The sequence below is a fragment of the Delphinapterus leucas genome, chromosome 11 (genome assembly GCF_059928025.1).
Source record: "Delphinapterus leucas isolate spDelLeu-1000000601 "Yukka" chromosome 11, BTC_Dleu_Yukka2, whole genome shotgun sequence".
Classification (NCBI taxonomy): Eukaryota; Metazoa; Chordata; class Mammalia; order Artiodactyla; family Monodontidae; genus Delphinapterus; species Delphinapterus leucas.
The window spans coordinates 24523721-24547743 of record NC_143139.1 but is presented as its reverse complement, the minus strand read 5'-3'; the positions used below and the strand labels follow the sequence as shown (position 1 = coordinate 24547743).

General features: G+C 36.0%; 2 protein-coding genes across 4 annotated transcripts in view; one reads left to right on the top strand and one right to left on the bottom strand.

Moving 5' to 3' along the window:
* The window catches only part of ERGIC2 (ERGIC and golgi 2), a 39988-nt gene extending 35195 nt beyond the window's left edge, over window positions 1-4793 (top strand). Inside the window, exons 13-14 of the mRNA XM_022577867.3 lie at window positions 399-481; window positions 651-4793. Of these exons, the coding sequence (XP_022433575.1) occupies window positions 399-481; window positions 651-713 (146 nt within the window). The 3' untranslated portion in view covers window positions 714-4793. The remainder of the gene's footprint in view (window positions 1-398; window positions 482-650) is intronic.
* Window positions 3848-24023, bottom strand: part of FAR2 (fatty acyl-CoA reductase 2) — a 139539-nt gene continuing 119363 nt past the window's right edge. For all 3 annotated transcript variants that reach the window (XM_089920452.1, XM_022577866.2, XM_030761879.2), the window contains 7 exons: window positions 22828-22872; window positions 20739-20857; window positions 19174-19241; window positions 16359-16530; window positions 11699-11828; window positions 8899-9026; window positions 3848-8000 (listed from right to left, as the gene is read on the bottom strand). In XM_089920452.1, coding sequence (XP_089776578.1) covers window positions 7838-8000; window positions 8899-9026; window positions 11699-11828; window positions 16359-16530; window positions 19174-19241; window positions 20739-20857; window positions 22828-22872 — 825 coding nt within the window. In that variant the 3' untranslated portion in view covers window positions 3848-7837. The remainder of the gene's footprint in view (window positions 8001-8898; window positions 9027-11698; window positions 11829-16358; window positions 16531-19173; window positions 19242-20738; window positions 20858-22827; window positions 22873-24023) is intronic.

The window sequence follows — 24023 nt, the reverse complement described above, 5'->3', positions numbered from 1 at the left end:
ATATAGTTTGAATTATATTTTTAAAATGGATGAATAGCTTTTATGAAAGTTTTTATCACTGCTTTATTTAGATTCATTTAAATTTATGGTGCTAGTAGTATTTATTTTTCAAAATTGTGTAGGTGTGAGACATATTAAGCACCTTTGAAAAGATTGCTTTGTCAAGGTCATGAATTATGTGGCTTTGTGATTTTGAAAAGAAATTCATTTATTTTAAAATTCAATTGTCTTGATATTTTTGACTGTGGAAGTGAATAAAGCAAACTGTTTCCTTCCTTATCTATTCCTTTATAATAGTTTTTTATTCTTACTTACAAAATTAGGAAATGAATAACTTAGGAAGACATTTCATTAAAAGCATAATTTAATTAAAAACATAAACTTATTTTTTATTACAGGCATGTTACATGGAATTGGAAAATTTATAGTCGAAATAATTTACTGTCGTTTCAGACTTGGAGCCTACAAACCCGTCAGTTCTGTAAGTGGTGTAGTATAAATGGTGCTGATCTCTAAGTCATAGTATCATTGTTAAATCTACATAGTAGCTCTTGGTGCCCAGAAAGAAATTGCCCAAAATAAAGTGTTGTGTTTAGAGGGAATAGTGTAAGGAATAAAACTAATGCTTCGGTCTTTTTATTCCTCCCTAGGTTCCCTTTGAAGATGGCCACACAGACAACCACTTACCTCTTTTAGAAAATAATACACATTAGCACCTCCCAAGTGAAGGAGAAAAACTTTTTGTCTGAGACGTAAAACCTTTTTAATAATAAAATATTGTGCAATATATTCAAAGAAAAGGAAATATGAATGAGAAGCAGGAATCACCCTAGGGGAAAAAAAAAAAAGAAAAAAACCCAAACTGAAATCCTGTGTGTGTTGTGTCTGTTACAAATGTCCTAGAAGAAATTATACAGCTAATCTAATCAGTGAATAAGCCCAACTGGAATATTGCGTTGAAGATGACCCCTTCTGATATTTTCATAGCAACGGCAGTATCGAAATCAAACCTTGCTTCTTGATGACAAAGAGCCTGAAGGAAGAAGTCAAACCACATCTAAAGAAAATGGCATTGATAAGTGCAAATGTTTGCATCTGTTTGTTTTTAAAAGATATGATGTCAGAATAAAATATGTAAAACATGTGGAAAACTAGTCTAGACTTTAAAAAGTGTGGTCAGGTCACATTGTTAATAAAGGAAGAGAGGGAGGGGCCCCTGTGTTATAGCCATATTACTGTTAAGCCATAACGACAAGACCATTTATCCAATAATTCAGTCTTAGGACGGTTACTGCTTTTCTTTAAACTCTGGCGATTGACTTTTCTGATCAGGGCAGGGTCGTGAAAGACTAAGGTGAATTCTTACAGGGGCAGGCACATAGATGCTATAATATGTAACAGAGGTATCATTCACAAATTATATAGTGGGCACTTATACAGGGAGAAGAAAGCACATGTTTAAAAAAAATGCTAAGTTTCCTAATCTGATCCTTATTATTGGTATACTTTGGGAACAGGGGGTGAGTAATAAAAAGATCAACTACTAATGATGAAAATTACCAGTCTGTAAAAGATTAAGAGGATAAGTAGCATATTTTGTGTGTGTTGTGGTGAGTGGGCAACAGGGTAACTTTAAATAAAATAGAAGCATGAGGCAAATATTTAAGTAAGACAAGATAATGTCAGATCTGAGAGATTATAATATTAAACAATGTCCGTTAAACTGTAAAACTGTATTATGAAAGAAGTATCTGCATTCAGAATGTCCTGAATGTGATTGATTTTGTATTAGATTGTGTTGGGCTAGCTTTCTTACTATTTAAGGATTGATTTTAAATTTATACACTATAAAAGATTGAAAATAATGAGAGGGGTATATCACTCAGGTGCTGTTAAAAACTAAATTTGGAATATGTGTGCCAATATCATTTTTCCTTTTGTAATACTTAATGATAGTAGAGGAATCATCAACCAGTCTTCATGGTTTAAGTCATTTTAGGGAAATGGGGAGACAAAATTCCAGGTAAGTAACAAGGCCAAGACTAAAAGACAAGATTTGAAATGGTGGTTTTTAGAGAACAGGCCATCACAAGTTAGAGTTTTTCAAATTGCATTCTTTTAAAAGGTAAAAGGAAAGTCAAACAGTTGGGGCAGATAATGTAATGGAGAGAAGGAGAAATACTGATAAAACTACTTTTCATTCAAGCTTATGTGGAATGGCATTTTGCAGATAATAACAAGTGTCATTGTTTAAGATATACAGTTTATCACTGAGCCATTAAATTAACTGATTAATATAGGTAACAAACATGCTTTGAAAGGTTTTTGAATTCAGAAGATTCCAAATAATGAATGGTCGTCTCCGTATTTCTCATTTCTTTTCTTCAGATATTATTTCCAATGAAGGTAGACTAGGAAAAGGAATTTTAATTAGAATTAAAATTTTAGCTGTTTTAGACTGAATGTCAGTTCTGTGAATCTGCTTGTCAGAAAGTTCAATTAAGTTTCAGGGTTTTTTTTTTAATAGGAGGAAAAATATTGATTTAGAATTATTTTCTTTCAGTTAGGATTATGACAGTTAAGTATCTTTAAGAAGGATTTTAAAAATTATTCTCGTACTTATATATGATTTTTAATTGTTTCCGTGTTTTCCAAATACCATATTAAAATTTTAATGGAATTAATCTGTCCCATTAAAACTGACTGTAAAAGGAATTTCTTTGAAGCAAAATCCTACTTTGCCATTGATTTCCATTTTAAAAGTTAAGAAAGGTTTCCACCTGAAACTCCTCAAATAGCGTCAGATTTGGGGCAATCAAAGTATTAAGATTCTGACCAGCCCTTTGTATGATGAATGATGAAGTATGCTTGCATGTTAGGATTTATTAGGACTTTTTGACCTCACCAAGTGTCTCTTTTCCATTGCAGAGAACACTGTACTGGCCTATTATGTAGCCTTGGTGTGTGCCTGGGGTGCCTCCAGTAGGATACCCAACTTTATTACTCAATCCTCTTTATTAGGGCATTCATAATATCTATATGTATATTCCATCCTAAATATTTTTAAGAGTTGAGATCTCAAATTGTGTGAAATGTGTTTTTTTTAAACTGTGTTTGCATATACTGGCCTATAAAAGGAGATGAAACGTTTAGGTGAAGAATTCTCTGCTACAGTATTTGTACACCTCAGACTACCTCCTGGTAAAAGCTTAACTCAATAGGAGAAATACAAAATTATTTCTAATTCTCAACTTAGGTGATTAATACTACACTTTTCTCGTATACATTTTATGATATAAAGCACTGAATTTTTATAATAATTTACTAATGCAGACAAAGTTTACAATCTTTAATACTAACTAACTTTGGAATTCATAAAGGAATGACTAAGATCTAATTTTTTAATGGTATAAGTAGACATATGTTATGCATTGTCTTTTTATGTCTTAGGTTAGTAATTCAAGTAACAAAATAAATTTATATGCAACCCCCTTGCTTCAAAATTTAAAATTTTGAATCTTAAACTTCAGTTCGAGATGCATAATTTTGAATGTTCAAAAATTACTTAAACATGACCCCTAGGATCTTTAAAATCTCATCATGCCCTTTAACCTAGTACTTAAGTTCCTCCCTTTCTGTTTGGAGCTGTAGCAAACCTTCAAAGTGAGTCACTTTTTGTCAGCACTATCCAAATAGATCACTATTTGTTCACTACCTTATGGTATGATGTCTGGAGTAATATCCAAGTAATTTCTTTATTGTAGTCCCCCCCCCCAGCCCTTTTGAAATATTTTAGTGACAGTATCACTTATCATTATTTTAAGAGTAGGAAACAAACTGCCTTGGATTTTTTGGTTTTCTTGTAGTTTTTTTATTGTTTTAAGAGAAAAAAACCATAAAAGACTCATTTAGTGTCTCAATCCTGAACATTTGGACTCTAAATAAAATAAATTGTACAACTTCTTTGTCCCTTTACGATCATGTACCCCCAAATAAGGCTCAGTTCCTCATATTTTTCTTTTTCCTTCTAGGAAAACTACAGCAATCTTTATCACTCAGTTACATTTCCTTTGCTTCAGATGGAGCTAAATTGCTGTATGAGATTGGATTCATTCTGTATTTTTCGTGTTATGAGTGGACGAGTGATGAAAATTGAGCAGTTGACTCAAGTTTATAAAGCTGTAAGCAGATTATAATCAGCAAAACATTTAATAGTTTTGTTTCAGCAACTCCAAGTTGTACTGGATATTTATCAAAAGAAGTTAGATGAACAATTCTTCCAAACATCGTACCTCATTTATGCTATTTGTGTAATGATTTTAAGGTAAAACTCAGAATGAGAAGGTGTGGGGGGAAAGTGTACATTGATGAAAGCTACATACTAAAGCAGACCTTCAGCAACACGGCATATAATTATGTAATGAATATTTTGTAAATTCTGTTTCCAAGCAGCTATGCAAGTCAATTTGGTGATTTCTTGTATTATACTTACCTTTAATTTCTTTAAGGTATTTTTCTAGGATTGATGAAAGTTCCCCAACCCCACATCTCCCCAACCGATTCACAGTTCCAGCTTGGAACTGCTATTTCAAATAAAGTAGGGACACACATAAAACGTTCACCTGTGTGTTAAGGGAGCTGTTTCTAGCTATTAAAACTCAATTTCAGTTACATATCCTTTGTCATAATTGTATCTACACCTCACAGGGCATTCCTGTCTTTCAAGCCAGTTACATCCCTCAAACCAGCAATTTCTATTTTTATTTTGTAATTAAAAAATATATTTTAGTTTATTTTTGGCTGCCTTGGGTCTTCGTTGCTGCACTTCGTTGCGGGCTTTCTCTAGTTGCAGTGCGCAGGGGCTACTCTTCGTTGCCGTGTGACGGCTTCTCATTGCGGTGGCTTCTCTTGTTGCGGAGCACGGGCTCTAGGCGCCTGGGCTTCAGTAGTTGTGGCTCGCGGGCTCTGGAGTTCAGGCTCAGTAGTTGTGGCGCACGGGCTTAGTTGCTTCGTGGCATGTGGGATCTTCCCGGACCAGGGCTTGAACCCGTGTCCCCTGCATTGGCAGGTGGATTCTTAACCACTGCACCGCCAAGGAAGCCCTATTTTGTAATTTTTAAAAATATTTTTTGAAAGTAATCTAGGCAGTGAGCATTTTTCCATATCTCTTTGTGGGCACATTGGACAGTCATTACTTTTTACTCTAGGCAATTGCTTATGTTCCTAGAATATAATTATTAGATTTGCAGTTACAGAGAAAAATAGCTGTGTGGAAATTTGCATGTGATTCACATGAACTTTAAAAATTATTGATGTTTTTGGAAGCTTTAGGCTGACATACTTTAATTGTTATGTTCACTGTGAGATAACACACTATTTGGGTATTAGTCCCTTCTCAGATCAGTCTATTTACCTTGAGATTCTAAATCAGTTTATTAAAGTGAGCTGTTAGCTGGAGATGACGTTAGGTTAGTATAAAATTGTGAGAAATGTTTTTCTGATTTGTGTGCTCATCTGCCTCAACTTTTTCTAGTATTAATTGCCTCAGGTGGTGACTGTCTTCAAGTCTGTTATGTTTGTTACTGTATCATATATCTTATGGGTGCAGAATATAGGGATTACCAAAACTTCTTTTTAAACATAAGCTTTTCTTTGTCCTCACTGTCCCCTTCCTCCCAAAAGTAGAAGGTTCTTTCTCATTGGAGTGTATATATTAGGCACTCAAATTAGTTTCCCTTGGTCTTGATGTAAAATAACTAGAGATTTTCTTTCATGCAGATACCTACTTTTACTGCTTAATCATCACAAGAGAACTTTATTCATGTCATTTCTCTATTGTCACGGGTAGAACATGCTTCAACATGTAAATGTAACCCTATTAATGGTGTCTGAAAAAAATGGATCGTTATGGGTATGTGTTAATTTGTATTCAACTGGTAGTTTATTTAGATTATATCATTTTTCTAGGGAGGAGGCGGGAGATCAACTGCAGTAGTCAAACACTAGAAGAGAGGAAACCATTTTTTAATTCAAATTTTCATTTAATCAAGTCAAAATGTGAATACTTGATCAGTGGAATTTATTGAATTGGTGAAACATAAAATAATCAAAAGATAGTAAATTCTTAGAACTATTATGTTTTGTCCAATTTCATTGAATTGTATCTTGATTTCATTTTTATCATTATCTACAGTTTGTATCTTAATCAATGTAACTCAAACATGTCATACAGACATCTCAAACTGAAGATATCCAGGTACTTTGTTTCAGAACTGGGTTGTCTGCCCTGGGAAGTAGTTCCCAGAACTTAGATGAGATTGGGAAAGACACTGCCCAGAAGCGTCCCCACCAAATGCCCTTTATGAGGTTCAGAAAAATCTCAAGTAATATTGGGCTAGAAGTCATCCTCATGGCCCTAGTATACTTCGGCCACCTAGTGTGCCTTTCTCAGTATTAACCAGTTATCTCAGAAAGTGAGCATAAATATAACTGTCGTTAACATCTTATGCTCATGTAATTTTCAAGTAGTTGTGATTCTTTTTAGTTGCTTAGGCCCCAGGTACTGTATTTGAATCATAGTCCATGTTTTTAACACGAGCTGCTGCAATCCAACGTGCACTCGTCTCTCAAATATGAGGAAAGTTGGGATAACAGTTATATTATTAATATAGGATTTTGAGATTAGTTTTTTACTCATTTGCATTATGCATAAAATATTTCTAAACAAAACAATGCCTGTTCTCTAAACTTAGAGTCACTTAATGAAGTCTGTCCTCTTCTGCTGCACATTCTACAGGTAACACTCTGCAACTGGAGTGATGAAGATACTAGCAAATCCTGGTGAAAGAGTAAACTTCCCCACTTACAGAAAAAGCTAAAACTAGCGTTTAAAATTTTATTTGAAATTTTGCTTTCCTCAATGGCAAAGATCAGGGGAATGGGTTTTTACATGATTCTAGCCTAGGACCTTCCTCTAACATTAGTCACTCTAATCTCTAATCGAGGCCTGAGCAATATAAACTTAAATATAAAGGATTTGGAGACTTTAATGAAGAAGAGGGAAACCCTTAGGAGGTTATCAGGAAAACTGGTGATTCAAAAGATTTAGAAATAATAGAGGTCAAATTCAAATTACGGGAACTAATTTTTACTTAAAAGCATAATAAACAGTCCCAATGAAAATACGCTTGAGCCTTCACTTTATACATAATTATTTACACCTCTTGGTTTTTTTTTAGGTTTCAGAAGTGGGCATAGTTAAGGAAAATGTTAAATGTGAACCCACTTTTCTAATTCCCCCCAGCCCTCAACCAGGACTCCATGGTATAACACAAAAAGAAAGCAGAAACCTCGGTGGAGAATTATTTCTCTAACAGCATTTGTGAAGATGTTGAGACCTTCCTTCCTCTACTTACCTTGATTTTAAACCTTTATACTAAGTACACTAGAATGGTTCAAAGGTTAGAACTGCCTTTCTTTAGCATAGCTCAGCTTCTACCATGTATTCTTCCATGTTTATTGAGTTGAAATTAGTCCTCTCGAGGAAAAAGCTAACTATGGGAAGATGGGTGTACTTTGGTGTTTTATATTCAAGAGCATAGAATAGAGTGTTAGGAAACAATGTTTTCCTAACATATGTATGATTATAGGCTAGGATATGACTTTCCTTCTCTCACTGAAATAAAAGTGTATAGTTAAGAAATAAGGATGAATACATGACAGCACATTTGACAGGTAATGACTTGGACATATTTGTTACTACCTAATCTTGAGAACCACAGTTGCTGTTTTAGAGGTATCTGAGAGGTTCCAAACAAAAGGAGATCGCCAAATGTTCTCAGACCTTGAGTGTGCTGGACGCCCTAAAGTAGGAGAGGAATTTGTAACAAAAGCTCACGATGAAGAACCACACATTCCGAGCCACCTGAGATCTTGCAATGAGAAGGCGCCAGGCGATGAGGAAGAGGGCGGTATTAAAGAGGTAGTGAATATTTCGGAGCCTGGAAACAGACATATATAACCAAAGTCAAAACAGTACCAAATACCCAACTATGTTATTTGAAGCATAAATGTATTTTTTCCTGGCTATGACCAGCAAATAACTAAGTGCTTAGGTATGTGGCACTACCTGATGGCCTTTTGATTTTGATATCTCTCATTTCCACCACATGCCTTCTGAGTAATCATTTCTGTAGTATTCCCCTGACTAGTTTCCCTTTCTCATACCTGCTTTAACCTGTCTTATAAACATGGCTAACATAATCTTTCTTAAATATACTTTGATCATATTACTATATATCAAAAACCTTCCCTGGTTCTTGTTCACTAGAGGGTAAGTTCTAAAGTTCTTGCTATGCAACGTTCCTCTCAGTTTGCAATTACTTTTCCCATACTTATCATCTCTGCATTAAAAACCCTTTGCTTCTACCAGAATTATGTCAGATTACTATAATTCTTTGTCCCGTAGGGATTAATTATTGAAAGAAATTTCAGGCAGTCAAAGGTCTTGAAGAGTGGTTAACTGATTTGCCCATGTTAAATAGCACAATCAGGTTTCCTGCCTGTTGGGTATTCTTTCTCTATACCACATTATGACAGGATGTTGGTAGAAGAAACAAACTTGGGTTCATATCTGGCTCCTGCACTTACCATGTGCGACTTGCCCACTTACCTTCTTTGAGCTTAAATAGCTCTTTGATAAAAATGGGATAACAGAAATAATACCTGCCTCACAGGGATGTGGTAAAGTCTAAATGAAACAGTATATTACAGGGTATATAGTACAAAGGCTCAAAAAAAATTAATTCCTCTCCTCCCCCGCTCATATTTCATGTCTGGTATAAAATCAGGTACACATGGTAAGTGCTCAGTAAATATTAACTGACCGATTATATTTACCTTTTTAAGTGTTGCTTTGCTTCTGGGATCCCAGCCATATCCTCTTTCAGTAAGTACTTCTTAACTCCTAAAACATAATTTTCAATGTATTCCAACCAATTCAACTGGCGCACATCGAAGTTGAATACCTGAAAGGCACGAAGAGATTATGGATTGTCAGAATTGCACTGCTGGACGATCACTTTGTTCATTTGATGAAGTTTCTTTTACCTAAATGAGTGACATTCAGTTTGGAAGATTTAGGTTGTACCCCTCCAAACGAGATGATTTGAGCTGTTATTTTAAAGGCAGTAACAATATGGATTACCATTTATATATGAATATTTAAACATGGATCAAGCACAAATATTTGACCTTTAGGAAGTCTTGGAAATTTAAAGGAACTGGTAGTAGTCTGGTGAAGGTTAATTTCATTTCAAGTAAATAAGGAGTAATTATTTTTTTAAAGAGAATAAATATGTTAGGGACCAAAACAAATTATATATGTCTTTTTCTTTTCATTATTCTTAAATTTTGGTGTTGTTCCCTTGCCCTAGCACCCTTTCCTGAAATATCACTACTTCATTATGCTGATTAAGGAAAACTTTGGACTTAAGTTTAAACCAAAGGCTTAAATCAAAGCTTTAAGGACTAACTTAGCAGAATTTATATTCTATCTTTGATTTTGAGATGTTATCCATTATGTTTCTTAGTGTGCCATAAAACGAAGCCCTTCAGAAACATTCAGAGTGGTAAGAAAAGCTTTGCTTCTCTTAGAACACTACTGTATTTTCTTTTCTTAGACAAAGAATGCCATGAAACTATATTTTCTTTTCACTTTGCCACCAGAAATCTTAAGACAGATTTCCCGCTTAATTGCAATGACTTAGTAGGATCTCGTAGACTGAATATGAATGTTCTGTTTTTCCATTCTTACTCTTGATTTCATATTTTAGTACATATTTTTCCTGGTTTGATGTTTTAGTTCTGTTTTGTTCTTTTATTACATGTATTTATTACAAGTTATGCCAAATCTTTGTGAAATAAATTGGAGTATTAACAAAGAAGGCAGATGAAATTAACGAGTTCCAGAGAGTTTCACAGACTTGTCCAAAAGCTGAATTGCTTTCCAAAAGTAATTCTGTATCACTTTGTTTGGATTTGTTTATTTTCCACAGTATCACTAAACGGTACTTATTCATTTATATAAACAGAGGCTTTTATTTTTATGCTATTTCATATTTCTAAGTTAGATTTCAGTGAAACCCTAGTTTGGAATCCTCATTCCATGTGGCAAATGAAACTGAATTCTGAGCCACACCAGAGTTTGGCAATTATATCTAAGTATTCAGGACTATTACCTTTGCTAAGATATTGGAAAGCATATGTTAAATCCACTGCAGTTTTGATTCTGTTTTACACAAAATTTTTAGTTATTTTAGGTAAAAATATTTGTAAAATGTCAAAAATGAAACTCTAAGCTTATTACCTTTTGAATTATTTAGATGGGTAAATTCCATGGAGAAAATGCAATAAAGATAAGCCTATTTAACATTTGATGCTAATTTTAAAAATAATTTCTAATAGCCTGAGGGGGTTTAAAAAATAAGCTGGTTTGATCCATGCATTTTAAACACAGGTGCTTAGAAGAATTTTGTATATACAGGCATGTAAACATTTCTGAAAAAAAAAAAAGCTCTATTTCATGTCCATTTTAGAGGTTCACGTCAATGATTTCAGTTAAAATATCCATCTAAATCTCAACTGGTATATTTAACATCGTTTCTGACTGCAAGTAACCCTTAGTTTCCATGGTGGGAAGTAATTTTAGGACTTGGATTTGAATCATGCTCTATGAGGCTGGTATGTACGAGCTAGCAGGTGAGGCTAGCTAGCCATCTAACATTTACTTCTCAGCACGACTTGGTTTCTTCTATATGCATGACTTGGTTTCTTCTACATGCTGGCAAGCACAAGATAAATCAAGAAATTTATCTTTTCTTTCTTTTAAAAAATTTTAGCGGAAAATGTCAAGAGAGTGAAATCTTTAAAGCTTAATTAAAAACTAAGGATATGCTCAAGGAATAAATGACTGAGAAAATGAAGCTAGGGACATGTACAAAGTACAGAAGATTTCTATATTTGTGAATTTCAGGACAACATTTGTGACTGCTAAGAAGCTAATATATAGAAATAAATGGCACTGATCCTAAGCAATTAAAGTGAAGGCCTATCTTGAGAAATAAACGTCTGAATTGTCAAAGAGAAATCATTATAGGGAGGAAGACTGACAATGCTAGAGAGAGGGCAATGCCGATGGCGGGTGGTCTTAGCTGGGCTAGAATGCAGAGGTGGAAGGGTTAGCTTATCTAAAAAGATAAGAAGGAAGGAACTGTAGCTTTGGAGATGCAGAACAATTTTGATTTGACAAGAACAGTGGATGAGAGAGCTCCTGGCCAGTAAAATTATTATTTTTCATTGAAGTCATATGTTTTGGAGGTTAGGGGGGAAAGATAGAGGCACTGAGGATTTGTTGAACAGCTATGGAAGTTGAACAAAGGATTGAAACAAAGTGTATGAGACCTGACTGCAGAACAGCAGTGAGAAGCCAGCCAAAGGCTAAGAACCTAGATCTCTTACCTACATTAAACTTGCTTCCTGCAGCTGTGTTGATAGCATTCACTGATTTTCTTAGCCAAAAAAGAAAAAAAAATTCTGTGTGTATAACAAAAACATCCTTTATTCATCAGCTCTCCAGGTCAAATAATTCTAAATTCCGAATGGGTAAGGTTTTCCTGTTGGTTGTCAGTGCTGTACTTACTCTTTGGTCTTCAGGACTCAGCTTGGACATCAGCATTTCTGTATTGTATGTGCTCCATTCCCAACTCCGGTTGATGAAATACTCCAGCATGGAAAGGGTTCTTAAAAGCCGATTCATGAGTTTTGTCATCCTGAGGTAAAGATCACATAGGAGCAGGTATCAGTGCATCACAGATGGCTGCTTCCCTGCTACTCTATAGGGATATATGACAAATTTTGTTTGAAAAAATTATTTCTTCCCGCGTTTTCAAATTCCACATTGAAACTCTTATTTTTTCCCCCTTCCATGTTAACACTCTGTCGAATGAAGGGAAGGGGATGAATCTAAAGGTGCTTGTTCTATCAGGCATTTTAATACCACTAAACTTCTTTCCCTCTTTTCTACCATCTCTTTCTCAAGAGTTGCAAATATTTTAAAAGCCTAGCCAGGTATCCATCCCTGATGACATACTGTTCATTCTTTGAATTCTGAGGTAGACAATAAGAAAACATTTCTCTTTTTTATTGTATGTTCTTGGATTTTTTTTAAAAAACTAATTGATTCGAGGTCTTATTATATAACTTCTAGGCAGAAGTGGTGACTGTATTAGCGTCCGATGAACCAAAAACAGTTATTAACTGTAATGGAGATTTAAGGGGAAAATAGTTTATTTGTTAATAATTTACTCAGGCGTAGTGCTGATATTTTTAAAAAATATTATTTCCACTAATTCCCATAACATCCCTGTTAGGTTGGTATTTATCTGCATTTTTATGTAAAGTAAACTTATGAAAGATTAAGGGGCTGTGATAATATAATGTGTCAAAGCCAAAATTCCAACTCAGTTTTGACGGACTTCAAAAAGCCTCTGTAAACTCACCCCCTGTATCCCATTGCTTGAGATGGATCACATCTTCTAACCCCATGGTCAGGACCTGCTGTTTGAACTTCCCAACTTTATAACAATTTGTAAAAAAACTTTTGTATTCTTTCTTATTTGATCCTCACAGTATGATTCTGTGAGTTAGTCAGGGTCTATACTGTTTATCTTCATTTTACAGATGGATTAATAGGTTCAAGGTCACATGGCTAATGCTCAAGTCTAGATTTTCTGGTTACAGATCACCTTTGGCCTATAAACACTCGATTTTTATCTTAATCAGTTAGGCTAATCTTGGTAATAGTTATTACTATAGTTGACCTCATAAAGACTTATGATGCTATTTGGGGAATTTGGTCTTATTTCTGGTCAAATCCTACTGCCCATATCCCTGATGACTCATGAGGTACTTCTCTCATGGTATCATGGGAAATTCTTAGGCAAGGAGGTAGAATCAATACAAGCATCATAATAGGGTTCCATTTACTATTTTTATCTAATATCTTGGCTGTAGACTGAATATTTATATCCTCCCACAATTCATCTGTTGAAACCTATTCCTCCTAATAGTGATAGCATTTGGAGAAGGAGTCTTTGGCAGATGGGTAATGCCCTTATAAAAGGGACCCCAGAAATCTCCTTGGCCCTGCCAGCATGTGAGGACACAGAGAACATGGCTGTCTAGGAACCAGGAAGTGGGCCCTCAGCAGATGCCAGATCTACCAGCATCTTGATTTTAGACTTCTTAGTCTCCAGTACTGTGAGGAAATAAATTTCTATTTTTTGCAGGATCTCAGTTCCCTGACCAGGGATTGAACCCCGGCCATTGCAGTGAAAGCCTGGAATCCTAGCTACTAGGCCAACAGGGAACTCCCAAATTTCTATTGTTTATAAGCCATCTAGTCTATGATATTCTGTTATAGCAGCCCAAACAGACTAAGGCAATCTTTATCCATTCTACAACCCTGACGTAATTGATATGATTTCAATAGATTTAATTTTTAAAAAGAATCATTGCACAATGATTATATAGTATATATAATATATAGACATTGTATATATAATATTGTATATTATATATACAATGGTGTAACATTGTATATACAGGACTATATCAGCATAATAGTATTTTTTTAGAAAGAAAGGATATATTTATTACTCTCATGTAGTAAAGATCTTCTCAATGTGTACAATGCAAAAGCTATAAAGGGAAAGTGATTCATTTGATCTCATAAAATGTTTAAACTTCTTTGGTAATAATAGTGATTACTATATTCTATGCACTCTTATGTCAAACCCTATGAAATAGGTATGATTACAATCCCCTTTTTACAAGTTAGGAGTTAGAGAAGTTAAGTAATTTAGGGCTCATATGGATAAATTGGTGAAGCCAGGATTTAAATATGTAAGTCTGACTCCAAACTCCATGCTCTTAAGACCTGCATTATATATAGCTTCCCTTGTATTAAAAAAGCTTCATAATTAGAACTACAATATAAGAAACTGACTTCAAGTAAATACATGAAATATATATTTACACACACAGAGCTTCCATAAATTAATAAGTACAACCCAATAGAAAAATAGGAGTATTACTCAGCCATAAAAAGGAATGAAATAATGCCATCTGTAGCAACATGGATGGACCTAGAGATTATCGTATTAAGTGAAGTCAGACAAAGACAAATGTCATATAACTTATATGTGGAATCTAAAGAAAAATGATACAAATGAACTTATACAGAACAGAAATAAACTCACAGACATAAAAAACAAACTTATGGTTACCAAAGGGGAAAAGTGGGGAGGAATAAATTTAAAATTTGGGATTAACAGATATACACTACTATATATAAAATAGATAAACAACAAGGACCTGAAAAAGAATATATATATGTACATGTGTATATATGCATATATGTATATTTGAATCACTTTGCTGTATACCTGAAACACTGTAAATCAACTATACTTCAATAAAAAAAGAAAAATTTTAAAAATAGGCGAGAAATAGAAGCAAGCAACTCATACCAGAGAAAACACGAAAGTCCAATACACAAATGAAAGCCCAGCCGCGCCAGCAATCAAGGAAAATGCAACTCAAAGTGACAAAGAGATGCTATTCCTTGTCATTAGTTTGACAATTCAAAATATTGATTTTGGCAAAGTATTAATGAGAGTGGGAAAGAACAGACTTGTACTCTCACTTGCTGTTGTGCGGGTGTAAATTGACAGAGCCTTCCTTTAAGGCAACCTGGTGGTAGTCATAAAATCCATATACTCTCCAGTCTAGCAATCCCACCCCTCAGCCTCCACCCCAGATCTAGAGGTACATTCTAGAAAAAAGCATGTTTGTTGCCCCATTGTTTGTAATAGCAGGGGAAAAAGACAGCACTAGCAGAATGACTTAGATTTTCATGGAACATAAGTGAAAAAGTTAAAAGTATGTAGGATTGCTTTATACATACACAGAGATTTATACGTACACTTACCTCAAAGCAACACTGTGTATGGTTGTAAATACATAGACGATTACATTTATAACCATATATGGTTGTAAATACATAGACGATTACACACAAACACACATGGGGAAGAAAAGGGTCCAGAAAGATTCTAGCATTTTCTGCCATAAAGATTATTCTTAAGATTCCTATCACATAACAAACCTAACCATTTTCCATTAATATTACAATTTAATGTCTTACAAACAGAATACATAAATATTTTTATTGGGCTCCTTCCTCCTGTGTTTTCCTTTTGTACTTACCGAACTTTGCTCTTCAACCAGGTCTTCTTCCAACTCTGATATATTTGAAAGGCTTTAGCGTTTCTGCCAGGAATGTTTGGTTTTCCTTCTTTTCCCATCTTTATTTGATAAACCCCTCATACAAATATTTTCCCACAGACACAGTATCCCCTTTTTCACCTTGCTCAGGAAGAAACTGACAATTGAGTTATGAACACTAAGTAAGGTCTCTGAAAATTTGGATAAACTCTACATTGCCTAAGTTTCAGTCATTTGCTCTGTTAATAAGGATGGAAATAAAACACGCAGAGAGAGACGTCTTCCTTTAAAAGGAGCTAACATCATGCTTCTGAGGCTTGATGGCAGGGATTTGCCTTTGGTAGTTATGATAATGATGACACATATAGTATTATTCAAGTGAGACAGGGGTATGAACGGACATGTCCTAGGTCACACAGCTGGAAGGTGACAGAGCTGCCTCAGCATCAACATAACTTTCATTCGACCTTGTTCCCTCCACTCTCTTCACTCATCTCCAGGTGGCAGTAAATCCAGTTCTGGTTTCTCCAGATCTTTTCTCTGTCACTTCCTTTGAGACTACTTAAAATTCTTCCTTTAGCTTCCATTTCCTCATTTGTAAAATTGGGATGATGAGAATATCCTCCTTGGGATGTTGTGAGAATGAAAATGAGATCATCATGCACCATCCCTTGTGTGTATGTGAGGCTGTTACCATTGTACATTTTAAGATCATCTAACAATTTAGAAACTCCCAGACACAGAATCTCAGTTGTTTTTCTTTGTAGGTGAATGATTACCTGCTGAATTCATCAAGCAAGTTCCTTAACATACAACTTCATTTATTATGATAAAGGATCTCTAAGGTAGGCTTTTCACTACTACTGCTTTGGTTGTCCCCTTATATATACAAAATCATAAATATATATGATTCAGTTGTCACCTTTCATCCCCAGGTGACGGGAGGGCTAAGGACTTGGGGCCCTAAACTTCCATGCAGAGACACTCCTAAAGCTATTGTCTCAGCTTCTCACCTGGGCTTCCTTCCCGTGAGCCGCAGATAGAAGTCATAGATAATGGCAGGGGCCCGGTGGCTGACTGCATTCCAGTACTGGGTTGTGACGTTGTTGGTTGTGAAGTCAGCCTTTGGCCTCCTGAAAGCTCTCTCAAGTGGGATTTTTTCAAAGGTTGCCAAGACTTGGATCCCTGGGGGGAAAAAAAAACCCAGAATAAGTGCTAAGTCTAGGAGCATATAAACCCACTGTGGTGGATGGCATTTGCAATGGGTCAAAACAATAAATAATAAGGATTTGTTGTGTAGAGTCACGAATCAATTTCTGAGAATAATATTAAGATTTTTATGCCGGGCAAGTGGTCACCTGCAAAATCAAACCATTTGAATAGGTTAAGAATTTGGTCCTTCTCTTGAAATCTTTACCCTAAAACAACTTCTTGGGAAAATAGTTTTAGTCAATACAGTGAAGTATTGTTCAGAAAAACTTAAATCCATCATTCAATTTCAAGGTTATCTAATCTATTCTAAAGCCCAAGACAGAGCCTAGGGGTGTTATTTCCTTGGTTGGATCATTTACTTGCAGGAAAATCAGGAAAGTTTCTTGACATTTTACTTAAACTTTTATAAAGATTTAAGTAAAAGAGAGAATAGAAAAGCAGGACTCCTTTGTGTTGGTTCACTTTAAATACCAGTCTTTTACTTCTTTGGTATACCTACTGCTCTGGAATATGTCAGACTCAATTGTTTTACTCTTGTCTCCAGAGTTTTTTAAAATAATAATCTTTTAAAAAAAGTATTACTTATATAAAACCTAGTTTAAAGCTTTTAGTGTACATTTGTAAATCCAATATGTCTTTTCAAAAGGTATTCATTCATTTGAATTCAATTTTGATTTTATGTAGAATTTTCAAAGAATATGCCTAAATTCATTACTCAGTTATGTTGAAGCTATCAGTTATTATGGTAATATGATTACTGTCCCATAAAAGATACTACCTAGAAATCTGTATGAAAAATATATACCCTATACAGAAAATATTATCTGATTCCTGGGTCTTTTCATCCCAGAGGGATTCATATTAACTTTTAGGAATCCCTAGTGGGTGGTCATTACACGTTTAGGAGACCTGTCTTCTATCAATACTTCTACATCAGGCTCCAGCTCCCCATATGAACTGAATAAATCATTAACTCTCTCTGGGCCCTGTGTGTCAAATAAAGTGAGCACACTAGATTATTATTATTATTATTATTATTTTTGCGGTACGCGGGCCTCACTGTTGTTGCCTCTCCCGTTGTGGAGCCCAGGCTCCGGACGTGCAGGCTCAGCGGCCATGGCTCACAGGCCCAGCCGCTCAGCGGCATGTGGGATCCTCCCGGACCGGTGCACGAACCCGCGTCCTCTGCATCGGCAGGCAGACTCCCAATCACTGCGCCACCAGGGAAGCCCTAGATTATTTTTAAGATCACTTTCAAATATTATTATTCCACAAAATAGATAGTAAACATTTTCAGCACTGAAGAAGACTATTTTGAAGCTCAGGAATGGATTTTACATGTAGATCTTTTTATTTAAGAGTTTAAGTGTCTTGAGGACTTCCCTGGTGGCGCAGTGGCTAAGAATCCGCCTGCCAATGCAGGGAACATGAGTTCGAGCCCTGGTCCAGGAAGATCCCACATGCCGCGGAGCAACTAAGCCCGTGCGCCACAACTACTGAGACTGCGTGCCACAACTACTGAAGCCTGCGTGCCTAGAGCCTGTGCTCTGCAACAAAAGAAGCCACCCAATGAGAAGCCTGCACACTGCAATGAAGAATAGCCCATGCTCGCCGCAACTAGAGAAAGCCCACGCACAGCAACGAAGACCCAACGCAGCCAAAATAAATAAATTTTTAAAAAAAAGAGCTGTTTTTTTAAAAAAGAAAAGTTTAAGTATCTTGGTTGCTTCTATTAATGCCTCTTTTTATAGTGATATCTTAATTCTGTTACTGAGGTAGAGGAGATTTATTTTTATTTCCAAATATTGTCAGAATTATTTAGCTAAATACCTGGATATATTACCTAAAGAACTTTGATGGCAGTAGATAATTTCATTTTACTTTTACTGAAGTAATAACTTTGCAACTAGAATAGCAGAGCAGAGTGCTCGGAATTGGAAATCAGATTCTAACAAGTTAAGCACATTTGATTTTTTTCAACATCTAGTAGCTAAACAATTAGATGATCTAAAAGTTTCAAATATTTGCAAGAAAATCAACTTTGAAACTGACAAAGGAGAGTACAAGATTGGTTAGGTTGAAGAATTAATTCAATTCAACAGGATACATTCAAGGTTACACTATGGCTGACAGCATAAATTAATAAAGAGTATCACTGACTCAATAACACGAGTTAACATTATTGGACTTTTCTAAATCTACTTGGCCATTGATTATGTCACATTCTCAGCGATGCGGCCAGGGTATGAGGGCTGTGTTCATGAGAGCAGTGGCTCAGCAAGAGGAGTATTTTATCACTGGCATTGCTTATAATTGCTGACTTTTACTTGGCTTTATTTAGTTTTTAAATGTCTATAGCCAATGGACCCCTTATTGCTTACAATCTTGCAGCTATCCCACTGGCCCCTTTTTTTGGTATACCACAGTATATCCTAATTAACTCTTACACATTTACAATTTGCAATTATTTTTATCTCTTTACCTATGTTTTGTCTTTTCCCCCATTAGACTCTAAGCTCCATGACACACTTTGTCTTTTTTTTCCCCTGTGGCAGACCCTAATCATGAGTGAGCAGACTCTCATAGTTATATAGGTACATCATTATAGGCACTTACCCATTTTGCCCCAATTACAGGGATTGAGGTTGCCAGACGTACAGTGGTAGATCAATGTTGACTTAGGTCTGGAAAACAAATTTAGATAAATACAACAAAATGGAGAACTAATGAAAGAAAGATAAGGGAAAAGAACATTTAAACAAGGTTTTTTCAATAATTCCCATGACTAAGGCACCCTACGCAACACTTCCATCTTTTGTTCCTTCTTTGGGTTAATAAGCAAAATAGAAGAAGACTAGGAAAAGTGCAAGAGTGTGTGTGTGTGTGTGTGTGCGCGTGTGTGTGTGTACATATGTACAAGGAAAAAATCCCAATAGGTTGACATTTATGGAGCAAATGGAGGTAGCATGACGATGAGAAAGCAGATCATGTTTCTAGCTTCTTGACATCTTTATTGGGCAAAAATATGGGCCATGTTTTTTCCTAAATCCAGTGAAGCTCTGTTGGATTGAAAACATCTAAATATCTAACTTCCAATAATTAATAAAAATTAACTTTGTTTACCTTTTGTAACAAAGCTAAATATACAAACAACCTATTATTTTTTCCTTGTACTAGAAAATCCCTCCCACCCCCCCACCCCTCCCCCGCTACACACACGGTGACCTGAACTTTTGGCATTTATTAGGAACTGAGGAGTTTAAAAAAATATGCTCTCATTTCATCCACTTTTATCTCCTTTGCCTTAAGAAAGGAAGCTGTAGGGCTTCCCTGGTGGCGCAGTGGTTGGGAGTCCACCTGCTGATGCAGGGGACACGGGTTCGTGCACCGGTCCGGGAGGATCCCACATGCCGCGGAGCGGCTAGGCCCGTGAGCCATGGCCGCTGAGCCTGCGCGTCCGGAGCCTGTGCTCCGCGTCGGGAGAGGTCACAGCAGTGAGAGGCCCGCGTACCGCAAAAAAAAAAAAAAAAAAAGAAAGGAAGCTGTATTTTAGATTACTGAATAGAAAGAAAAGCTTTTCAGTTATCAAGAATTAGATGGTTAAATGATTTGAAAAATTCATTACTTTATGATCAACCAAGTACTAACCAGTATTTATAAAACAACTTAATGCATATATGATGGCATAATTGGAACTGTGAAAGATTGAAATGGACACCCTCTCACATTTGGGGTCTTCCACAATAAAATGCATATATATATATATATATTTAAATAAATTTATTTATTTATTTATTGGCTGCGTTGGGTCTTCGTTGCTGCGCGTGGGCTTTCTCTAGTTGCAGCAAGTGGGAGCTACTCTTCATTGCAGTGCGCGGGCTTCTCATTGCGGTGGCTTCTCTTGCTGCGGAGCACGGGCTCTAGGCGCGCAGGCTTCAGTAGTTGTGGCTCGCGAGCTCTAGAGCTCAGGCTCAGTAGTTGTGGCACATGGGCTTCGTTGCTCCGTGGCATGTGGGATCTTCCCGCATCAGGGCTCGAACCCGTGTCCCCTGAATTGGCAGGTGGATTCTTAACCACTGAACTACCAGGGAAGTCCCAAAATGCATGTATTTTGAAAAGGTGCCTAACACAGTCACCCTCCTTCTCATCAATTCTTTAAAAGCCAGCTTATGCATCCACACCTGTGAACTGCCGTGTACCATCCTACAGCCAAGGTGAGATTGACGACTATATCTGCTGGAATTAAATCTGCCACAGCCATCGGAGTAGCTCTTATGGACCGAAGAAACCCCTTCCCAGCCTGCACAGGAAAAAGGACATAAAATATATTTTTTAAATTTATTTATTTGGCTGCATCAGGTCTTAGTCGCGGCACGCGGGCTTTAGAGTGCGGGCTTAGTTGCCCCACATCATGTAGTATCTTAGTTTCCCGACCAGGGCTCGAACCCTCATCCCCTGCATTGAAAGGTGGATTCTTAACCACTGGACCACCAGGGAAGTCCCAAGGACATAAAATATTGAACCAGGTCTTAAGTAATAGCCGGGATTAAAGTATACATCAGACAGGTAATACGAATGCTGTTAGTGATAACGGCCAGCACTGATCACTGCTTACTAGGTTCCTGCGCCAAGGCTGACTGCTCTCAGCCTGTCCAATCTCCCAGCCGAGTTCATCCTAAGTGCCACCATTGCCAAGAATCGCTAGGGGTCCTCAGGTTCCTTTCAGAGTGAAATTCCTCAAACTTGTGAGAGGTTTAATGTATTTGGTTAATTAATAAACAATAAGAATTAGGGTTCCCAAATTCCCCATTAATTTAGCTTACCATTTCTTAAATGATGTTGTTTTCTGCTAGTGTCTACTAATTTACAAGCAATAATAGACACTAAATGTTTAAGAAACATTTTTTAAAAATTAATAAAATTCTACTACTTGACAAAACTTTTTTTATCACTTGGGGAAAAACCCACCATTATTTACTTTTTCTTCGGTATCTTTGTTTACCTCACAGATCACTGATGTTATACAGATGTAAGAATTGGGAATTGTTCATGTTAATAAATGTTGTGTCAATAAATAAAGAAGTCAGTTAATAAATTAAAAGTCACATTTAGTGACTTTATAAAGTGATTATTTACACCTGTATGTTTCCAACATCAATTTGCAGTGGTTAGCACTTTCTTGTGTTCCTAATTTCTGTTTTCTTGTAACTGATTTCCCTTCCTTTGGACATAGGAAATCGGTCTGGAAAATTTTAGAAAATTTGAATTAATATGCAGCTTTGTAAACAATGTAATAAAACTCACTCTTGGATCATGTTAAAATAGTTACGTTCTAAGTTACCAAATGTTCACCCCAACTAAGCCTCAAGAGTTGAAGGCAGGTAGGGAACAGAAAAAGAAAGAAATCAGAAAGAAGTTCATTGTCATTGTGTTTGACAAGTAGTTATAATTCACTGTCTTATATTTGTATTGTAGTTCATGTTGGATCTAGTTCTGAGAATAACAAAGTCATAGTCTGAAACATGAGATCCCCAATAAGATTTAAACTCATTTAAAGAGTTGAAGTCCTGTTCACTGTTCTAAAGAGTAGAGTTGTGGTTCTGGCCCTAAAATGCTTCAGTGTGAACTGGGAAGCACCACAGCTCACTGGATCAGTCTCCACTGCAGGGAGACATGCACAAAGTGCTGCTGACCCAGAGGAATGATTGATGTTTCTCCTGGTCTGTGAGAGTATTATTGTTGAAAAGTGTTTCCTATAGTCATCAGTTTTTATATTTGAAAAATTTGCTCCAATTGGTAGTTTTCTTTCTCATATCTATTAAGAAATTGATGTTGATATATTTTATGAATTTATATAATTTCTATCCACACGCATATAAATTTAAAAATCTTTGGGGATGAGTTCTATTGCATCCCTAATTCAAGCTACCATTATAGAGCGAAAAGGGGGAAACACCCCCATCTTGTGTTAACTAAGGGGAAATACAGGCATGGTACTAGATGTTCAAAAGTTTCCAAAAATAAAACTCCTAAGTAGTAATTGATGATATCACAGTATTTCTGTTTTCCTGATAATGATATCCACAGACAATTAAAGTAATTTCATTCTGCCTCTATTTTCCAATCAGCAAAATTGAAATAAGTTGCATCAATTGTGGTTAGTAAAGTAACGCTTATGGTTTTGCGTCAGTGAAGCTAAGCCAACACTAGCATTTTGTTACTATCCCTCCACTACTTTTCAAGTAATTATTTCCACACCATTATACATACCGCAACAATGAGCCCAGTAGGTCCATTTACGTTATCAACCCAACCCTAAAAAAAAAAAAGAAAAAAAAAGATTTCTAATTGGTTCCACATGTCACAAAATCCTAATATCTTTGGAACATCTGCAGGCTGATCTTAATAAACTTCATACAAGAGCACTGAGACCCCAGCCGATAGAACTGTCTAATCCAGCATTTCTAAGATTTCAAACAGAGACCAATGAGAAAGCACTGGATATTTTCTGCACTTGGTTTGTGCAAGAATTAAAATTCTGCCAGCATTTATTTCATAGCAGGAATCGTGGATGGTTGCAAGTTGTTTATGACATCTTATGAACTAAACTGGATCACCTCTTAAATACCATAATCTGCTAACCAATTCATTTTCCCCACCTGGGCCTGATTTTAACTCCTCAGGGGAACATTTCAAGCACAGTTTGTAGGAAATGTCCATTTCTTGACAATTTTAAGAGTCATAGCATCTTTCGTTCTATGTATGTATGTATCTGTCTATCCAGCTATCTCTCTATCTGTATTAGCTTGCCTACAGATGTTAGAGGAAAGATTATATTTGGGAACAGTTAGAGACAAATGTCTCTTTGAGTTTGTCTCCTAAGCCCTAAGCAAGTCAGTTGACCTCATTATGTCTGTTGCTTTATCTGTGAAAGTCAAAAATGTGTGTGTAAAGTGGAAGAGAAGACAGGAGAAGTTGAAGGGATTAATATTAGTTGAGCCTTTTACTAGGGACCAGCCATTGCACTAAGCACACCTCATACATCGACTCATTTGATCAACCCTCCACAGTGGGTGGGATTAGCCCAGTTTTACAGATGAGACAGCTCAAAAGCCTGCATGTCAGTAAGTAATGGAGCTTGGATTTATCTGGTGCAAAAGCTTTATAGAATTGCTTCAAAAAAGATGGTATAATTTAAAGTACTTTCTAAAAGATATAGCAGTATACAGAGATAAAAATTATTATTCCTAAACTGAGGACTTTTCTCTGAGCTTCGTGATTCCTATTTACCCTGGCAATTGTAATACTACCAATTTGGCCATCAAGAACATTCTGCTATATTTAAACTATAGTGGGGAAGCCAAGAAATAAAACTATTTCCCATGGCAATTTTGAGACGAGAGTTAATGAAAAGCTAATTTAAGATGCCACCCAACTCTAGGACAGTCAGTGTCACACTCAGAGGA